General features: G+C 38.9%; 2 protein-coding genes across 2 annotated transcripts in view; one reads left to right on the forward strand and one right to left on the reverse strand.

Annotated features, from left to right (window-relative positions):
• The first annotated feature begins 7,347 nt into the window (after positions 1-7,347).
• On the forward strand, positions 7,348-8,449 carry LOC103508892 (cyclin-Q-like). The gene is made up of 2 exons (XM_026823363.1): positions 7,348-7,510; positions 8,252-8,449. The coding sequence occupies exons 1-2, from the start codon at positions 7,376-7,378 to the stop codon at positions 8,432-8,434; spliced, it is 318 nt and encodes a 105-aa protein (XP_026679164.1). The 5' UTR covers positions 7,348-7,375; the 3' UTR covers positions 8,435-8,449.
• Positions 8,450-15,953: 7,504 nt separating this feature from the next.
• LOC113467274 overlaps positions 15,954-17,761 on the reverse strand; it is a gene marked incomplete at its 5' end in the record, with an annotated part of 6,106 nt that continues 4,298 nt past the window's right edge. The window contains 2 exons of the mRNA XM_026823367.1: positions 15,954-16,304; positions 17,132-17,255. Of these exons, the coding sequence (XP_026679168.1) occupies positions 16,113-16,304; positions 17,132-17,255 (316 nt within the window). The remainder of the gene's footprint in view (positions 16,305-17,131; positions 17,256-17,761) is intronic.

A 17,761-nucleotide genomic window follows, 5' to 3' on the forward strand; every position in this document is an offset into this window, starting at 1 on the left:
CAAAATCTTGCAGTCATCAAAATCTGACTAGCCAGAATCAAAATCTGACGGTGATGTCATCGGCATAATATTAATCTAACAAGAAGTCACGGACACTGTTGTACCTACCTATAGTTAGCAAGATTTACTCCTAGATCCTGCAGTTACTCAACTTTAGAATCTGTTAGAATGCTAGATGGTCTAACCGGATCTAGCCATGATGAATTTATCAACACACCGGTAAATGATTACCTAGCTTGATAATGATGTCTTTCATTGGGTCATCGTCATAAGACTACGGAGTTTTAATTGTCTGTAAGGCCAAGGGGCAAAGGTTTATGGTCTGAATATGGCCGTGCCGAAACTTTTTAAAGCGACAAAACTGCTACTTTTTTTTTAATTAAAAGGAGAAACGACCATTCGTCCCGTATCGTCCATTTCTCGTCTCGTGATTTTGGAAGCAAAAATCCATTTCATGTCTCCTAAATTTCTCGAGACAAGAGGAGAAATGTCTAATCCCGTCAGGGCGGGGTAGTGTATTACTATGCAATTGAAAGGAAAAGTGGAGGGATAAGGTTGTGGAAGACTTCAGAAGTTTTAGACCTTTTCGAGAGAAAGAAGGACTTTCACTTGGGAGTCTATTTACTGGGCAGTTGCAATCGTTACTTCGGGCTACTTAAAGCAGCATCCACACTACTGTCGATCGACATTGCCTACGTCCACACTAACTTTCTTTTCCTTCCACGAAATCCCTTTGATCTTACCTACTTTTACTTTGTTTAAGGCGGGATTGAGCAATTCCACGCTACCTAAAGGCGCGACTACCCTTCCAATGTGCGGCAGGCCTAACAAGAGCCAAGACTGCCCAGTCTTGGCTCGGAACAGCGTGTTTCCCAGCATTATGCTCAAGCACATACATTAAATTAATACCTACCTACATAAGTGTATACTTAAATATATGACATTAACATTACATTACCTACCTACCTAGTAAACCAGTAATATTATTAATTTGTTAACCTCTCTACCAGGAAATCGAGGAAGTGTAAAATCGATTTGCATTAGGATACTCGTTTGATTGCATCAAGATATAAAAATACACCACCTTACGTAGAACTTTAATTATGCAATTATGCAAGAAGCTTTTGCAATTTTTCAATTGAACCCTGTCATACAAAAAGAACATTACCCTGCTGAGGCCCTTTTTGGCTAAAACAGCTTTTCCAAGGCGGCTTTATTAATAAAATCAGTTTCAAAAAGAATCATGTAGATATCTCCATTTTCCTTCAGGATAAAAGAGTTTTCGTAAAATCCTGCTAATTTTCAATTGATGTTAGTCCTTTCTTAAAATAAATGTTCTCAAAAAGGTGTTTTTCTCAAAGTTTGATTTTCGTCTTTGAGCTCTTCTTGAATAGAACCCTACAATTTCATATGTAGGGAGGTAAAAATAGAAACTATGAATACCCTCTAAAGTTCTCATAGGTTAATATGTAGGTATTATAGATACTGCGAAACATGTACCTTACGCAGATACGTACATAAATGGCACATTGGCATAATAACGCTAGCTACACCGAAGCTCATCCTGATAACCTTATCACTTCTCATCATATTGCGAATAAATGAACAATATAATAACCTAATGAAATTTAATAACAGATAAAAGATTTAGTGTTAGGTGTTATATCTACGTAAAGCCCGGCACACACACAATGGTCTGCAGACATATCTTCCAACGTCTCACCACCGTGTCTTTCGAAAGATCGTACAGCGAATTCCGAAAGGATAAGTAGGCGCTAGGCGTCCGGAACGGAGAACCCATCATCGACCCTAGCCTAGTACCCGACCCAAGAGAAAATAAACAAATCATGCTAATGAATAGAAGTGTCCTCAACGGAGCCTTGACCATAGTACTGACCCTCGCAGGAAAATCAAGAAATTGAGCTGAGTATTTTTTCTGCGGTGGCCGCGCACTAAAACACATCTCAAGTTGGAAACCAAGTCCGAAGGCAAATCATAACGTAAAAAAAAAAAAAATCCTTTAATCAAATAAATACTCGTAAATGTATTAAAAAATCTACTTTCGTTTGCATTTGGAATTGCAAAGCATAACACTGAACAAGTGGTATTTATGAGTGACTTTAGGTCAATTAGAAGCAGACACTAAGGAAAGTAAAAAAAAAGACTGTTTAACCCCGACCCCTGAACTTCAAGACCTTAAGATCTCAAGAACTCGCACTTATAAGGGCACACTCCATTGTTCCATCGATATGAATTTGCCCTCAAGGTACCACAATAGGTAGATAAATATTGTTCTATTCTATCTTGTTAGTGGTAAGAGTGACAAGTTAGTCATTTGTCAGTCTTTAGTTTTGCCTGTCTACTCTTTACTAAAGAGTCTTTTACTAGAATAGAATTAACAACAGAATCGGTGTGCCAATGATTGATGATCTTTGTGAGTGATGCCATATTCATACCTCATTCATCTTAAAGTCATTGATATTTAGATAATAGACACATAATAGTCATTGATGTTTAGATAATAGACACATAATAGTCATTGATGTTTAGATAATAGACACATGATAGTCATTGATGTTTAGATAATAGATACATAATAGGCAACACAGCAACGAAGTGAGTTCTCAGTTTCAAATTGATTTTGCATGTAGTTGGTGGGTCTTTTTGTTCATCAAATAATCAGTCTGTCTTATGTCCCATAAAATGATAAATATAGTCTAAATTCTAATTGAACTGAAAGAGACTGAAAGCTAGAAACTCAGAGCGCTTAAAGCTATAACTCAAAGCTAAAGCTATGAAATGATAGCAAAACTATAGCTCGACGATTTCGCATCTAGTCTGTCTGTCTGTTTCGACATAACTTCCAAATGGTTTATCAGATTTCGGTGAAATTCAGCCAAAACGTTCAACACATAAAGGACATTTGTCCTTTAAATTTTGGGCATGATCGGTCCTATGTGGGCCTTGAAATGAGCCTTTTTCCTGATTTCTACAGGGGCTTCGTAGAGTAGGTATATTCGTCCATATAAATTTGGTCCTCACGGTATCTAAATAGGTAGATATTGTTAGTAGCAATGCCTGCCAAGCTCAGACCGTTTTCCAGACCTAGGTCTGTCGGATCAGACAATCGTGTTTTCTTGTGTGTGGCAGGCATAAGAGTAGGTACCTACCTACCTACCTAAGAAGTTGACGAGCTCCACTTGAATATAATAGAAGATAGATAGATAGACTTTATCAGTCTTTTGTCAGTCTTTATTCTATTAGATGGAATCGATTGATGTATACGCTCCTTTAGAATGAGAAGGTATAATTAGTTATGTATTGCTTGTAATTATGTACCTACCTATTTACCTATCTTGTATCTACACATAGCATTTTGCACTAGACCTTGAAAAGTATGAACAATTGTATGTACCTAGTCGTACGAAAGAGAATGCATGAATAAATACATATAGGTAGATAGGTACCCATGTTTGCAGAGTAGGTAAGGTGTCATAATTATCAATGCAAATTTTGCAAATCTGCATGAATAAAAACCTACTTGAGGTAAGACTTTACTGTAAAAAAAAAAATCCTTTAATCAAATAAATACTCGTAAATGTATTAAAAAATCTACTTTCGTTTGCATTTGGAATTGCAAAGCATAACACTGAACAAGTGGTATTTATGAGTGACTTTAGGTCAATTAGAAGCAGACACTAAGGAAAGTAAAAAAAAAGACTGTTTAACCCCGACCCCTGAACTTCAAGACCTTAAGATCTCAAGAACTCGCACTTATAAGGGCACACTCCATTGTTCCATCGATATGAATTTGCCCTCAAGGTACCACAATAGGTAGATAAATATTGTTCTATTCTATCTTGTTAGTGGTAAGAGTGACAAGTTAGTCATTTGTCAGTCTTTAGTTTTGCCTGTCTACTCTTTACTAAAGAGTCTTTTACTAGAATAGAATTAACAACAGAATCGGTGTGCCAATGATTGATGATCTTTGTGAGTGATGCCATATTCATACCTCATTCATCTTGAAGTCATTGCTATTTAGATAATAGACACATAATAGTCATAGATATTTAGATAATAGATACATAATAGGCAACAGACAATTTGTCTTATTATCATGGAGCGAACGAAGTAAGTTCTGAGTTTCAACTTGATTTTGCACTTAGTTTGTGGTCATCAAATCATCAGTCTGTCTTATGTCCCATAAAATGATGAATAAAGTCTAAATTCTAATTGAACATAATAGGCAACTACAGACAATATAGGTACATAGGTACTCGTAAAATGATCTCAAAGTTGTAACTCGGTGATTTGGCATCTAGTCTGTCTGTTTCGACATAACTTCCAAATGGTTTATCAGATTTCGGTGAAATTCAGCCAAAACGTTCAACACATAAAGGACATTTATCCTTTAGATTTTGGGCATGATCGGTCCTATGTGGGCCTTGAAATGAGCCTTTTTCCTGATTTCTACAGGGGCTTCAACCTAGTGGTCATTTTTTTACTTTCCTTATCCTATAGGAAGGGAAGTAATGTAATCGGGTCAAATTTTCGATGGTCAGTTTTTAGTGCCAAAACACGTTTTGAGGTCCCTAGAGCCTAAATCCAAAGTTTCAGCCATTGGTCCGTGTGTGTGTCTGTCTGTCTGTCTGTAAACAAAATATCTCGAGAACGGTAAAAGCTAGAGACTTGAAATTTGGTATGTAGATGTCAAGTGTGACAAGGATGCGACACGAAACTTTTGGTTAAGATCGGTGCAACGGTTGGCGGCATTTTACCGCTTTTTGGCGGTTTTCGGTGTAATTAAACAATATCTCGGGAACGGTATAAGCTAGAGACTTGAAATTTGGTATGTAGATGTCAAATGTGACAAGGATGCGACACAAAACGTTTGGTTGAGATGGTTGCTGCGCTTGGCGGTATTTTGACCGCTTTTCGACAGATTTCGACCGTTTTTTGGCGGTTTTCAGCTATAGCGACAAAACGGTCAGAGATATTGTAAAAGTTAAGGTAAATAAGCATCAATCAATAGGATAAGGAAAGTCGTGTGATGTTCACACCAGATTTTTTTCTTAGTTCTACAGTTCGATGAAGGACAGATTCACCAGTTTAGAATTGCCACGTGAATCACTAGTTTTGAATTAGGTACCTACCTACATCTAGGTAAAAGGATGTATAGGTACCTATCACATTGAAGGTATTAGCGGTAAATTGTACATAAATAGTACCTACATAGCTAGGACATAAATAGTACATAGCTAATTGTATATAAATAGTACATAGGTGCATATGAACATTTATGCACTTGATAACGACAGTAAGAAAACCGCAAAACCACAAACGGTAAAACTTGTAAGGAAACAACACTTTGGTTATCTTGGTTCGCGGGGAAGTTTTATCTAAATAAATACTAATCTATTCTAATTATGTACCTACCATTCTATCCCATGTACTATTTGTTCTATTCTATTCCAAGTTTGTAGATAAATATCTACCTACATGGGTGCTTCATTGTTGAAGGTCCAATTTGTGGGAAGGTAGGTACTTACTTAGGTTGTAATTTTAATTGATTTTCATTGGGTTGTACCAATTTTGCCAATTGTTATTGCCCTTTAGTTGGAACAACTTGTGGTTTCAAGTTTCAAATTCCACCATTTTTCCCTCTTTTAAGGTGCTACAGACGTGTGCGAAGTAGGTAGGTTTTTCGCGCCGATTCGACCATAAAAAAAAGATTTTTTCCGACTTTGACGAATTTTGGAAAATATTTTAAGGGTATATTTCACCAATATTTTTTTTTCCAGTATGGAACAATAATTACCTAAGACCTGTTTAAATTAAAAAAAAAAAAAAAACTTTTTAGCTCGGTCGGAGAGTAAACGACTCGGCGCGGTAACGCGTTTGCCTTGTAGGCGCCAGGTCGTTTCCATTCCTGGGGTGAACTTTATCTTTAACAGATAAGGTTCGTTCTCGGAACAGCTGGCACTCTCCTCTCCTGTCTTCCAGGACTATAAGACGTCCGTCGCTACAGTTCTCTATCTCAAATCTCTTGGAAAAAAAGTTGGTTCTCGGAACGGCTGCCTTTTTTGTATCCTGTCTTTCTTTTTTCTCTCCCTCCCTCTCTCTCTCTCTCTCTCTCTTTCTCTCTCTCTCTCTTTCTCTCTCTCTCTTTCTTTCTTTCTCTCTCTCTCCTTCTCCCTCTCTCTCTTTCTCTCTCTCTCCCACTCTCTCTTTCTTACTCTCTCTGTCTCTCTCTCTCCCTCTCTCTCTTTCTCTTTTCTTCTTTTTTCTTAAAGTAAATACCTGATGTAGAGTGGTAGCGTTACGTCGCCACTGCAAATGAGATCTAGCAATCAAGATTTTCGTTGGTAATTATTCAGAAGCCACGACAATGAAAAAGAAAGCCTATAATAACACTGGTCACTGCTCATTTGTGGCAGCTCCTCTTTGTTACAATTTTCTATTGATGTGACTTATGAACACGTACTAAACTAACTACTGAGATTATGACTTTAAAATCACAGATGAAAATTGGTCTCTCTAGGTGCAATGTTTGGGGGCACAGTTAGCCCACGCACTTGCTTGCTATTCATGTGTGATCCAGCACTTAAATGAGAAGTATTGTGTCTTTTCTCGCCCATCTGATGAGGGACATACTACGGGATGGACATGCTACAACATAGACCCTTCTTGCACCTTTTATGTGAAAAAGGTTCCTAAGCTTTTTCTTAAAAAAAAGTGTCCAAAATCTATTGAATTTCAATTACCTTACTCACTCCATGTATATGAGTGTACCCAAGCTCATCTATATCGAGCACAAAGCTCCCTCGTGTTTCCTCTCCAACAGAGAGCAAGTCTATCACAATATCATTGTAGATTTCTATAAAACTGACATAGTACAGGTATTGTATTCCCGTTTTGACTTCTAATATGAGTAGGCGGCTCATTGTATCGTAGATAAAGCGAGGGAGAATGCCCTTGGATGGCTCGTGATCAATGTTACGCTCGTCTCCGATGAGAGTGTAGGTTTTGCCATTCCCATATGGACCTGAAGGACAGAAATGTGATGAGGGACATACTACGGGATGGACATGCTACAACATAGACCCTTCTTGCACCTTTTATGTGAAAAAGGTTCCTAAGTTTTTTTTTTTCCTTTCTTTCTCTTCCAGATTCATGAGGTTTAATATCGAGGCTCACGAGTTACCTCACAAATACCTGTGTGATCCAGCACTTAAATGAGAAGTATTGTGTCTTTTCTCGCCCATCTGATGAGGGACATACTACGGGATGGACATGCTACAACACAGACCTTTCTTGCACCTTTTATGTGAAAAAGGTTCCTAAGTTTTTTTTTCTTTCTTTCTCTTCCAGATTCATGAGGTTTAATATCGAGGCTCACGAGTTACCTCACAAATACTTGATGACCTATTACAATTCCCTAAGGACCTGGATCTATCCTCAAGACTTGAAAGACGTTCCTATTCTCAAAGCTGCCTATTCTTTTCTTCACGTGAGTAAACACCAATGATTTCCTAGCTGCCTAGCACATCACTTCCTCACAATAATCTCAAAAAATCAAATCATGAATTAAAAATCTAAATCATGATTTATTTGTGGTGAAGCTGAGAGCTTCTTCACAATTTTTGTGGATATCACAGCATTACTATGAGCCTCCTGTACTATTTCTGACATATCCATAATTTTTCTTTTTACTCTGGTAATGCCGCCACTGGTTGCTACTCGATTAAAGTAGCTACTCAATTGTCCTCACGATGAGTGCACCCCGAACTCCTAACACATAGCCGAAAAAACTCTATTCTCAAAGCTGCCTATTCTTTTCTTCACGTGAGTAAACACCAATGATTTCCTAGCTGCCTAGCACATCACTTCCTCACAATAATATCAAAAAATCAAATCATGAATTAAAAATCTAAATCATGAATTAAAAATCTAAATCATGATTTTTTTGTGGTGAAGCTGAGAGCTTCTTCACAATTTTTGTGGATATCACAGCATTACTAAGAGCCTCCTGTACTATTTCTGACATATCCATAATTTTTCTTCTTACTCTGGTAATGCCGCCACTGGTCGCTACTTGATTGAAGCAGCTACTCAATTGTCCTCACGATGAGTGCACCCCGAACTACAAACACAGAGCCGAAAAAACTTCGACCGCGCCGGGAATCATATTTTTATTCTATTTTTTTTCTTCGTGGCTGTCATATTTTTATTCTATAACTTTTTTCCCCAGGATTTTCATCACGACGCTTCCATACTGAACTACAAGGCTCACCAGATCGCCATCGCGTGTCTGTACCTCGCGTTACAAGTGTACGGTGTGCACGTACCTTACACGGACGAAGAAGACGGACAGCTGTGGTATTTGGTAAGTGTGGACTTAGCCCGAGAAGCTGAGAACAACTCAAATGTCTAAACTTGCCTATTTTTTAGGGGTTTGAAAGGACGACAGTACAGGAGAAAGTCAGCCGTTCCGAGAATGAACTTTTTTTTTTCAGACAGATTGATAGAGAGAACTGTAACGGAATTTTCGACCTTCATATATTGAATTTTCGACAAAAGATACTTTTTCACAGTTTTGACCTCAGACACAAACAGCGGATAAAGAAGTTTCATGTTGAATTTCACCAATATTCATTCAGTCCTTAAAACTTCTGTTAAGCTAATAGACCGTTAAGTTCCATTCAATTTGTATTGGCTTAAGAGGGCTGGTAAGCTAACGGGCTGTTTGAGGCTGGAAAGAAGGTTGGTGAAAACCACCGCCAGAATTAATTCATTTCGTTCAGTCATTTATTTACCTTAGTCTGGATAGCAGAGGTTCGAGTAGGGAGTCAGGAAGACAGCTAAGCACCAGATCACCGAGACCGGAAAACTGAGAGGAAGCCTCGAGCGATTCCTGTTCCGAAATCTGAGGGAGATGATGAATTGAGGAAGTAACAAAGAAATTGGAACTTTTTTTAATTAATAGATTTCGTACTTACTTTCAATTTGAACTTTTTTTTGGGTTTCATAGAGGGAACTGTGACTGCTAAAAGGTCTTATTGTCCCGAAATCGAAGAGAGAAGGAAGACAGGATAGGAGAGAAAGCCAGCCGTTTCGAGAACAAATCTTATCTGTTTGGGATAAATTATGAACTTAATGCCAAACAGATAAAGTTCGACCGACCGAAAGCGGAAACTTAAACCCTATCAGGAGGAAGGAGGTAACACCGTAACAGTCAAATTTGCCTTTGTCAGTTTGCAAACTAGATAACTCATCAAGAAATCACAAACTGAGCTAAGGACCTACCTTCTCTGGCTCTGGTGTTTTCCTGTCAATAGCTGAACCAAAATGCTAGAAGGAGACCCTTCTAGTGCCCCAATAGTTGTGGCTATTGATCAACCAAATGAAGTGAATGATAGCACACCAGTCAAATATATTGACAAAATTGATTATGTTAACAACATCAGTGTATTCAATGCTGTCCGGTTCATATTTGAAATTGGTGAGTGATGGAAATTTTATTTGTCCTGGGGGCCACTATTAGGCCAGCCACTCAGTTCCAGGTATATCTGACAGATGGACCTTTTCAGCAGTACCTGTCAGGTCAACCTGATAGTGTGTGTGTGCTCATCAGGTGTCAGGTCTACCTGATAATGAATGGCTGGCCTTAGTATGTACTTATTTACATTGCTGAACAAAAGCCGTAAAGTTCCTGTACCCTAGGCGTAGGTGACTGTTTTCATTGCTATATATATATAAAAAAAACATACCTAAGCTAGGTTTGAATCTAAACTCTCTGAAGCCAACTGTTCACTACTATGTTGTTTTCTACAGCCTGCATGGATTTAGGGTCATACGTAAAGAGCCCACCTGAGGATTAGGTGTGGGGCAAACAGCCCTGAAGGCCATACGCTTCTATGAATTTATTAAGGGCTTACCTGCCTCAGTGGTGTAGTGGTCAAGGCGCTCGAGCAGTATAAATAAGCACTATTATTATTATTATTACATGAAGTTAAACAGTTTTTATTTTTCTAATATTTTGTGATCCACCATTTTTCACTAGGTACTTACCTATCTATTATTATTTTGTTTCAGGATTGAAACTCAAAGTCAAACCACTAACCATCTCAACAGCTGCTATCATATTTCACCGATTCTTCAAGGGGGAAAATCAGAGAAACCACTATGACTTCTATGTGAGAAATTTTCATTTATGAGAAAACTTTCATTTTGAAAAACTTTCATTTATGAATCTTGATTAAAAAAAAAAAAAAAAAAAAAAAAAAAAAAACTCATGCAAATGATTCATTCCGTGACTGGTTGTTGCAGGGTCCACTCACCCTCGTGAGGAAAATGAGAAGCTATGTAAAATATAAATGCCCATAGCTACCGGTGCTAGCATGGTATTTGAACATTAGGTGTTGGGATTTTCGAGATATTTGGAGAATCCTACAATGCTGCAGGGAGCACCAAAATCATCAATCAATCCATAATCGTTTCATCATGGTACGGGTCGATGTACGAAGCCTTCCCCATTTCGATCCTTGTATTTCTGCTCCCTCTCAATAGGTTTCATTTTGATTTCCTTCGTTATTTATTATTATTATTAAGTACTATTATTTCTCTCCTAGTGATGGGTCGTGGGTAAATACCCACTGGGTGGGTAAATACAAATTGGGCATTTTAAAAAAAAACAGATAATGTTCGTTCTCGGAACAGCTGGCACTCTCCTCTCCTGTCTTCCTACGTTTCCAGGACTATAAGACGTCCGTCGTTACAGTTCTCTCTCTCAAATCTCTTGGAAGAAAAAGTTGGTTCTCGGAACGGCTGCCTTTTTTGTATCCTGTCTTTCTTTTCTCTCTCTCCCTTTCTCTCTCTCTCCCTCTCCCTTTCTCTCTCTCCCTCTCCCTCTCTTTCTTTCGCTCTCTCTTTCTTTCTTTCTCTCTCTCTCTCTTTCTCTTTCTTTCTCTCTCTTTCTCTCCCTCTCTCTCTCCCTCTCTATCTCTCTCCCTCTTTCTCTTTTCTTCTTTTTTCTTAAAGTAAATACCTGATGTAGAGTGGTAGCGTTACGTCGCCACTGCAAGTCCGTCGTTACAGTTCTCTATCTCAAATCTCTTGGAAAAAAAGTTGGTTCTCGGAACGGCTGCCTTTTTTGTATCCTGTCTTTCTTTTCTCTCTCTCTCTCTCTCTCTCTCTCTCTCTCTCTCTCTCTCTCTCTCTTTCTCTCTCTCCCTCTCTCTCTCTCTCTTTCTCTCTCTCTCTCTTTCTCTCTCTCTCCCTCCCTCTCTTTCTCTCTCTCTCTTTCTCTTTTCTTCTTTTTTCTTAAAGTAAATACCTGATGTAGAGTGGTAGCGTTTCGTCGCCACTGCAAAGCCTCCTTACTGAGAACACTTTTCAGTGCGGGATCCGCGGTGAACAGCCACTGTTTAGCCGTCATTCCTTCGGCCTGTTTATCCAGCCTGAAATACAATAACCTACCTTTAAAATGGTCTGGTATAAGATTGTATGCTCACTTTTTTGAGACACCCTGTTTAGGCGTTAGACGTCTTGTGAAGTATAAAAAAAACTGTGTGTGTAAAGAGTGAGTGAGTTGTAAAAAAGAACGACTCTTATCAGTGAACTACTCAGTAAATGAGTCAGATCCTAATAGATCAGTTTGAAAGACGTTCCTATTCTCAAAGCTGCCTATTCTTTTCTTCACGTGAGTAAACACCAATGATTTCCTAGCTGCCTAGCACATCACTTTCTCACAATAATCTCTCTTTTTTTTAATAGTTTGACAGTGGGAACTGTAACTGCTAGGTATGGTCTTATCGTCCCGAAATCGAAGGGAGAAGGAAGACAGGATAGGAGAAAGCCAGCCTTTCCGAGAACGAACATTATCCCATCAGGATAAAATCCGCCCCGTACGGGAATCGAACCCGCGGCCTAGCGCTTACAAGGCAGACGCGCTACCAACCAAGCTAACTAGGCTGGCAACTTGGCTGACTAATTTTCTTATTAAAATCTCAGTCGCATCGGGCACATGATACGGCCCATTTTCAAAAAAAAAAAAAAGAGGTTCAATAGAGGGTACTGTAACGACGGAGGTCATATCGTCCCGAAATCGAAGGGAGAAGGAGGACATGATAGGAGAAAGTCAGCCGTTCCGAGAACGAACATTATCCCATCAGGATAAAATCCGCCATGTACGGGAATCGAACCCGCGGCTTAGCGCTTACAATGCAGACGCGCTACTAACCAAGCTAACTAGGCTGGCAACTTGGCTGACTAATTTTCTTATTAAAATTTCAGACCATCGGGCCCATGATACTGCCCATTTTCCGAATGAGTTCTACAGTAATCTGCCAGTTCACTGAATCTCTAGTAAGTAATATGTACCTACCTATAAATATCTGTAGGGCATAAATAGGTACAAGCCGTACAAGTAAATAGGTTCCAAGTATCTATACAATCTTTCATTACGAAACAGAAAATACGCGTGGTTCGAAAAGCCAAGATCGTCCGGTTTTACAGTTCTCTCTCAAAGTTGCAGGTCTACCCTCCAATTTTGAGTTTCACACTTCATCCACCATAGTCAACAATTATTGGGGGTGGGAGGGGGGGTGGACCTTGGGAACTGGTTTTGCATTCTTTCAATTCACATAATCTGACACCCATGCCCATATCCGGGAACTAAACAGTCACTTAATTACGTCCCGGCTTTGATTCGAACCCAGCACCTCCAGATCAAAAGCCAGCTAGCCACTCGGCCACAGAGATTCCAGGAGAACCAAAAGGTGTGGTCGAGTCCTTTTACAAAAGGCATGGGATAAGAAGTTGCCCTTGAATCAGTAGATACCTACTGACTCTCGTGAACCTGATGGGAGCCACGGCCAATTATTGATGATTTCCTTTATATTTAGCTCCTAATTTTACTGAAATTTGAACTTTTTGATCAAAAATTCAAAAAGCACAAAAACTTGAAGAAAGTTGAAATTTTTTAAAAACAAAAAATCTGCAAACTTACCTAAAGTGTAGTTATCATTGAGTCTTGGAAACTGACCCCCTTTAGTGTTCAGCTAGAATTAGGTGAATACTTTTTGAAACAAATTACTACAATGTTCCCCTATGTACATAGGGGCACATATTATGTGGCCCGTAAACTACCTCCCAATGTAGCATGTGGCCCGCATACATATGGAAGTTGGAAACCCCTGCCCTATACCTAAGTACTTAATAAATGAGGAAAATTCGTGATGTGCAGTGATCAATATAAACTTTATGTTATTATTTATTTATTACTTCTCCTACAATATTTTCTTTACAATCTCACAACTTTCCATTTCCCCATACGCACGTCTATTTAGTACGTTCAAAACACTTCCACATTCTAAACAAAGCGTATTTTCAATAGTTTGTTACATCCCCCTACAATACTTTGGTACTTCTTCACAACTTATCAATACATTTCCTCATAAAAACAACCATTTAGTCCGTTCAAAATACTTCCACATTCTAAACAAAGCGTATTTTCGATAGTTTGTTACATCCCCCTACAATACTTACAACTTATCAATACATTTCCTCATATACACGTCTATTTGGGAGTAGTCCACTAGAATGTCGCGCACGAGCTCGTTCAAAATACTTCCAGATTCGACATGCAGCGTGTTGTCTAGTGTTTAAATTCTTTGTTACTTCCCTCACAATACTTTGGTACTTCACTTTCCATTTCCCCATACGCACGTCTATTTAGTACGTTCAAAACACTTCCACATTCTAAACAAAGCGTATTTTCAATAGTTGTTACTGTTACATTGTTACAATGTTACATGTTACATTTCCTCATAAAAACAACCATTTAGTCCGTTCAAAATACTTCAAAGCGTATTTTCAATAGTTTGTTACAACCTTCTACAATACTTTGGTACTTCCTCACAACTTATCAATACATTCCCTCATATACACGTCGTATTTGGGAGTAGTCCACTAGAATGTCGCGCATGAGCTCGTTCAAAATACTTCCCCATTCGACATGGAGTGTGTTGTTTAGTGTTTAAATTCTTTGTTACTTCCCCCACAATATTTTCCTTCGGTACTTCCTCACAATTTATCAATACATTTTCTCATATAAACGTCCATTTGGTCCGTCAATACATTTCCTCATATACACGTCTATTTGGGAGTAGTCCACTAGAATGTCGCGCACGAGCTCGTTCAAAATACTTCCCGATTCGACATGCAGCGTGTTGTCTAGTCTAGTGTTTAAATTCTTTGTTACTTCCCTCACAATACTTTGGTACTTCCTCAGAACTTATCAATTCACTTCCTCATATACACGTCTATTTGCGAGTAATCGACTATAATGTCGCTCACGAGCTCGTTCAAAATACTTCCCCATTCGACATGGAGTGTGTTGTCTAGTGTTTAAATTCTTTGTTACTTCCCCCACAATATTTTCCTTCGGTACATCCTTACAATTTATCAATACATTTTCTCATATCAACGTCCATTTGGTCCAACATTACTTTCCTTCCTATAGGATAAGGAAAGTAAAAATTTGACCCGATTACATTACTTTCCTTCCTATAGGATAAGGAAAGTAAAAATGTGCCTTGAAGTAATGCGAAAGCGGTTCTAAGGTAGATTTTGTTTCCTTTTTTACCTACCTGATTGTAGTGACGTCAGAGGATTTGATAGGATTCCAGGGTCGATCTATAAATCGTAGAGACCCCTGACCGTAGATGTTCAAGTAGCGACCATTGATTTCTATTAGGTAGTCGCCACCTAATGAGACAAGAAAAAGATGCATTACAATTACTCGTAAATAAAGAAAAAGATAATCTTTTTATTAAAAATCCGGGTTCGATCCCCACCATCGACAAAAATTGCTCTCATATTTCCATTGCAAACCCAGCACCTAAATGGGAAGTACTGTGTCTCTTCTCGCCCATCTGATGCGAGGCATACTACGGGATGGGCATGCTACGACGAAGAATACCCAAGTCTCATGTAGTAGTTGTTTCTTGTTTCATTGCTACAAAATAAAAATCTAGTGTAAACATCAGCACACGACTTTCCTTATCCTAATGAACTATGCTTATTCCGGTGTTTTTCTAAATTTTCGGGGGTTTTTGGCATGGTTTCGGCGTTTCGGGGGGTCTATTCAATTGAGTTTAAGTCACCCCGTTCTCTCACTTTACTCGCATTCCTCATCTCATTCCTCTGTCTGCCCACGCCACTGGGGGTATTGGATTTACGATTTCTGAATGGTTTTATGAATTTTTAAAGTCAATAATGGATAAATAAGATAAGATACCCATCGAATTTACTTAGAAGTTGTTAAGAGTAAAAGTTTCGTAAAAAAGCAGAAATAATGTTTCAAAATTTCTGTAAAAATCATCCTACCCAGGAAATTATTCATGGTCCGGTAGTGGTACCAAATCAGCTGATATATAGGTAACCTTCGATTTGAAAAGTGTCTTTCGTTTTGGTCCCAAACGCTCCCTCTATGTTATTCTTACTCTGAGCGTTAAACAGAATGATCATTTCCGTGTCCGTGAGATAGGCATGGTACCTTCTTTTGTAAGCAATAAATCCCCTGTGGGAGCACTCGGTAAAGTAATTGGAAGGATTGGGGGGTTTAAAACCCCTTTGGACCCCCAGAAACTCTATCTGGGCTCCTTCCGTGTCCTTACAGATAATTTTGTACCTATACATATTTATTGCTTTATACCTACATACCAAATTTCAAGTCTCTAGCTTATACCGTTCCCGAGATATTGTTAAATTACTCCGAAAACCGCCAAAAAGCGGTAAAATGCAACCGGTCTTAACCAAAAGTTTCGTGTCGCATCCTTGTCACATTTGACATCTACATACCAAATTTCAAGGCTCTAGCTGTTACCGTTCTCGAGATATTAGACACACCACGAGCTCGTTCAAAATACTTCCCCATTCGACATGGAGTGTGTTGTCTAGTGTTTAAATTCTTTGTTACTTCCCCCACAGTATTTTCCTTCGGTACATCCTTACAATTTATCAATACATTTTCTCATATCAACGTCCATTTGGTCCATTTAAAATACCCCATTTTAAATAAAGCTCATTTTCAATATTTTGTTACTTCCTCATAATTTATCAATGCATTTCCTCATATACACATCGATTTGCGAGTAATCGACCAGAATGTCGCGCACGAGCTCGTTCAAAATACTTCCCCATTCGACGTGGAGCGTGTTTAGTTTCCCAGTGGCGGAGCAGGTCAGTTCTATGAGGTAGTTGAGATGTAGGCGGCCCCGATGCCGCCACTGACCGTCGTCCTGAAATGAGAGAAAGTGGATTCAAAATGGCGACGCTTTTGAAAAACTGGCGGAAACGAGATTTTTTCCAGAAGAAAAAGATACTGTCCTGTAGGATGGCACGAAAAAGGGAAGAAGAAGAAAAGGGAAGAAGAAAAGGCCATTGTGTAATATGCTTGAACTTGATTCTGTGGTAGGCCCGTATTTAGGCCCCCGTACATCACGGTTTAGACTCTCTATCCCCCCCCCCGACAAAATCCTGAATACAGCTCTGGTTTTTAACAATTACTAATATTAGTATTTAGAATAGAATAGAATATACCTTGTTTATACTACCAGCATAGGACTGAAAAGTCCCTTTACTCTCGCAGTCTAAACAAGGTCTTATATATTTGATTGGTAATGACATTACATTTTATGGAACAATAATTACCTAAGACCTGTTTAAATTAAAAAAAAAAAAAAAACTTTTTAGCTCGGTCGGAGAGTAAACGACTCGGCGCGGTAACGCGTTTGCCTTGTAGGCGCCAGGTCGTTTCCATTCCTCGGGTGAACTTTATCTTTAACAGATAAGGTTCGTTCTCGGAACGGCTGGCACTCTCCTATCCTGTCTTCCTCCGTTTCCAGGACTATAAGACGTCCGTCGTTACAGTTCTCTATCTCAAATCTCTTGGAAAAAAAGTTGGTTCTCGGAACGGCTGCCTTTTTTGTATCCTGTCTTTCTTTTTTCTCTCCCTCCCTCTCTCTCTCTCTCTCTCTCTTTCTCTCTCTCTCTCTTTCTCTCTCTCTCCCTCCCTCTCTTTCTCTCTCTCTCTTTCTCTTTTCTTCTTTTTTCTTAAAGTAAATACCTGATGTAGAGTGGTAGCGTTTCGTCGCCACTGCAAAGCCTCCTTACTGAGAACACTTTTCAGTGCGGGATCCGCGGTGAACAGCCACTGTTTAGCCGTCATTCCTTCGGCCTGTTTATCCAGCCTGAAATACAATAACCTACCTTTAAAATGGTCTGGTATAAGATTGTATGCTCACTTTTTTGAGACACCCTGTTTAGGCGTTAGACGTCTTGTGAAGTATAAAAAAAACTGTGTGTGTAAAGAGTGAGTGAGTTGTAAAAAAGAACGACTCTTATCAGTGAACTACTCAGTAAATGAGTCAGATCCTAATAGATCAGTTACTTGAGTGAGGTTTAAAAGTCTAAGAGCAGAAAAAAATAGGACCAACGGAATTTTTCTTTTTCTTCTACGACTTCTACTAGATCCGGAGATAAATCGATAGATCCGGAGATAAATCGATTTAAAAAAATACCGGTAAATCTTAAACTCTGACGTCACGGCTTACGCTCCCGTACGTGATGACGTCACATCAACTGCCCCGAGCAAAGCTCCCTCACAGGTAACGCATTAATGTGTTTGTGTCACAACTCTTTGAGATTTTTCATTAGACCGGCCCGTCACGGCCACCCCATCGGTTTTTTTTTTTTT

This window comes from Diaphorina citri, unplaced genomic scaffold, assembly GCF_000475195.1.
Source record: "Diaphorina citri unplaced genomic scaffold, Diaci psyllid genome assembly version 1.1 scaffold444, whole genome shotgun sequence".
Lineage (NCBI taxonomy): Eukaryota > Metazoa > Arthropoda > Insecta > Hemiptera > Psyllidae > Diaphorina > Diaphorina citri.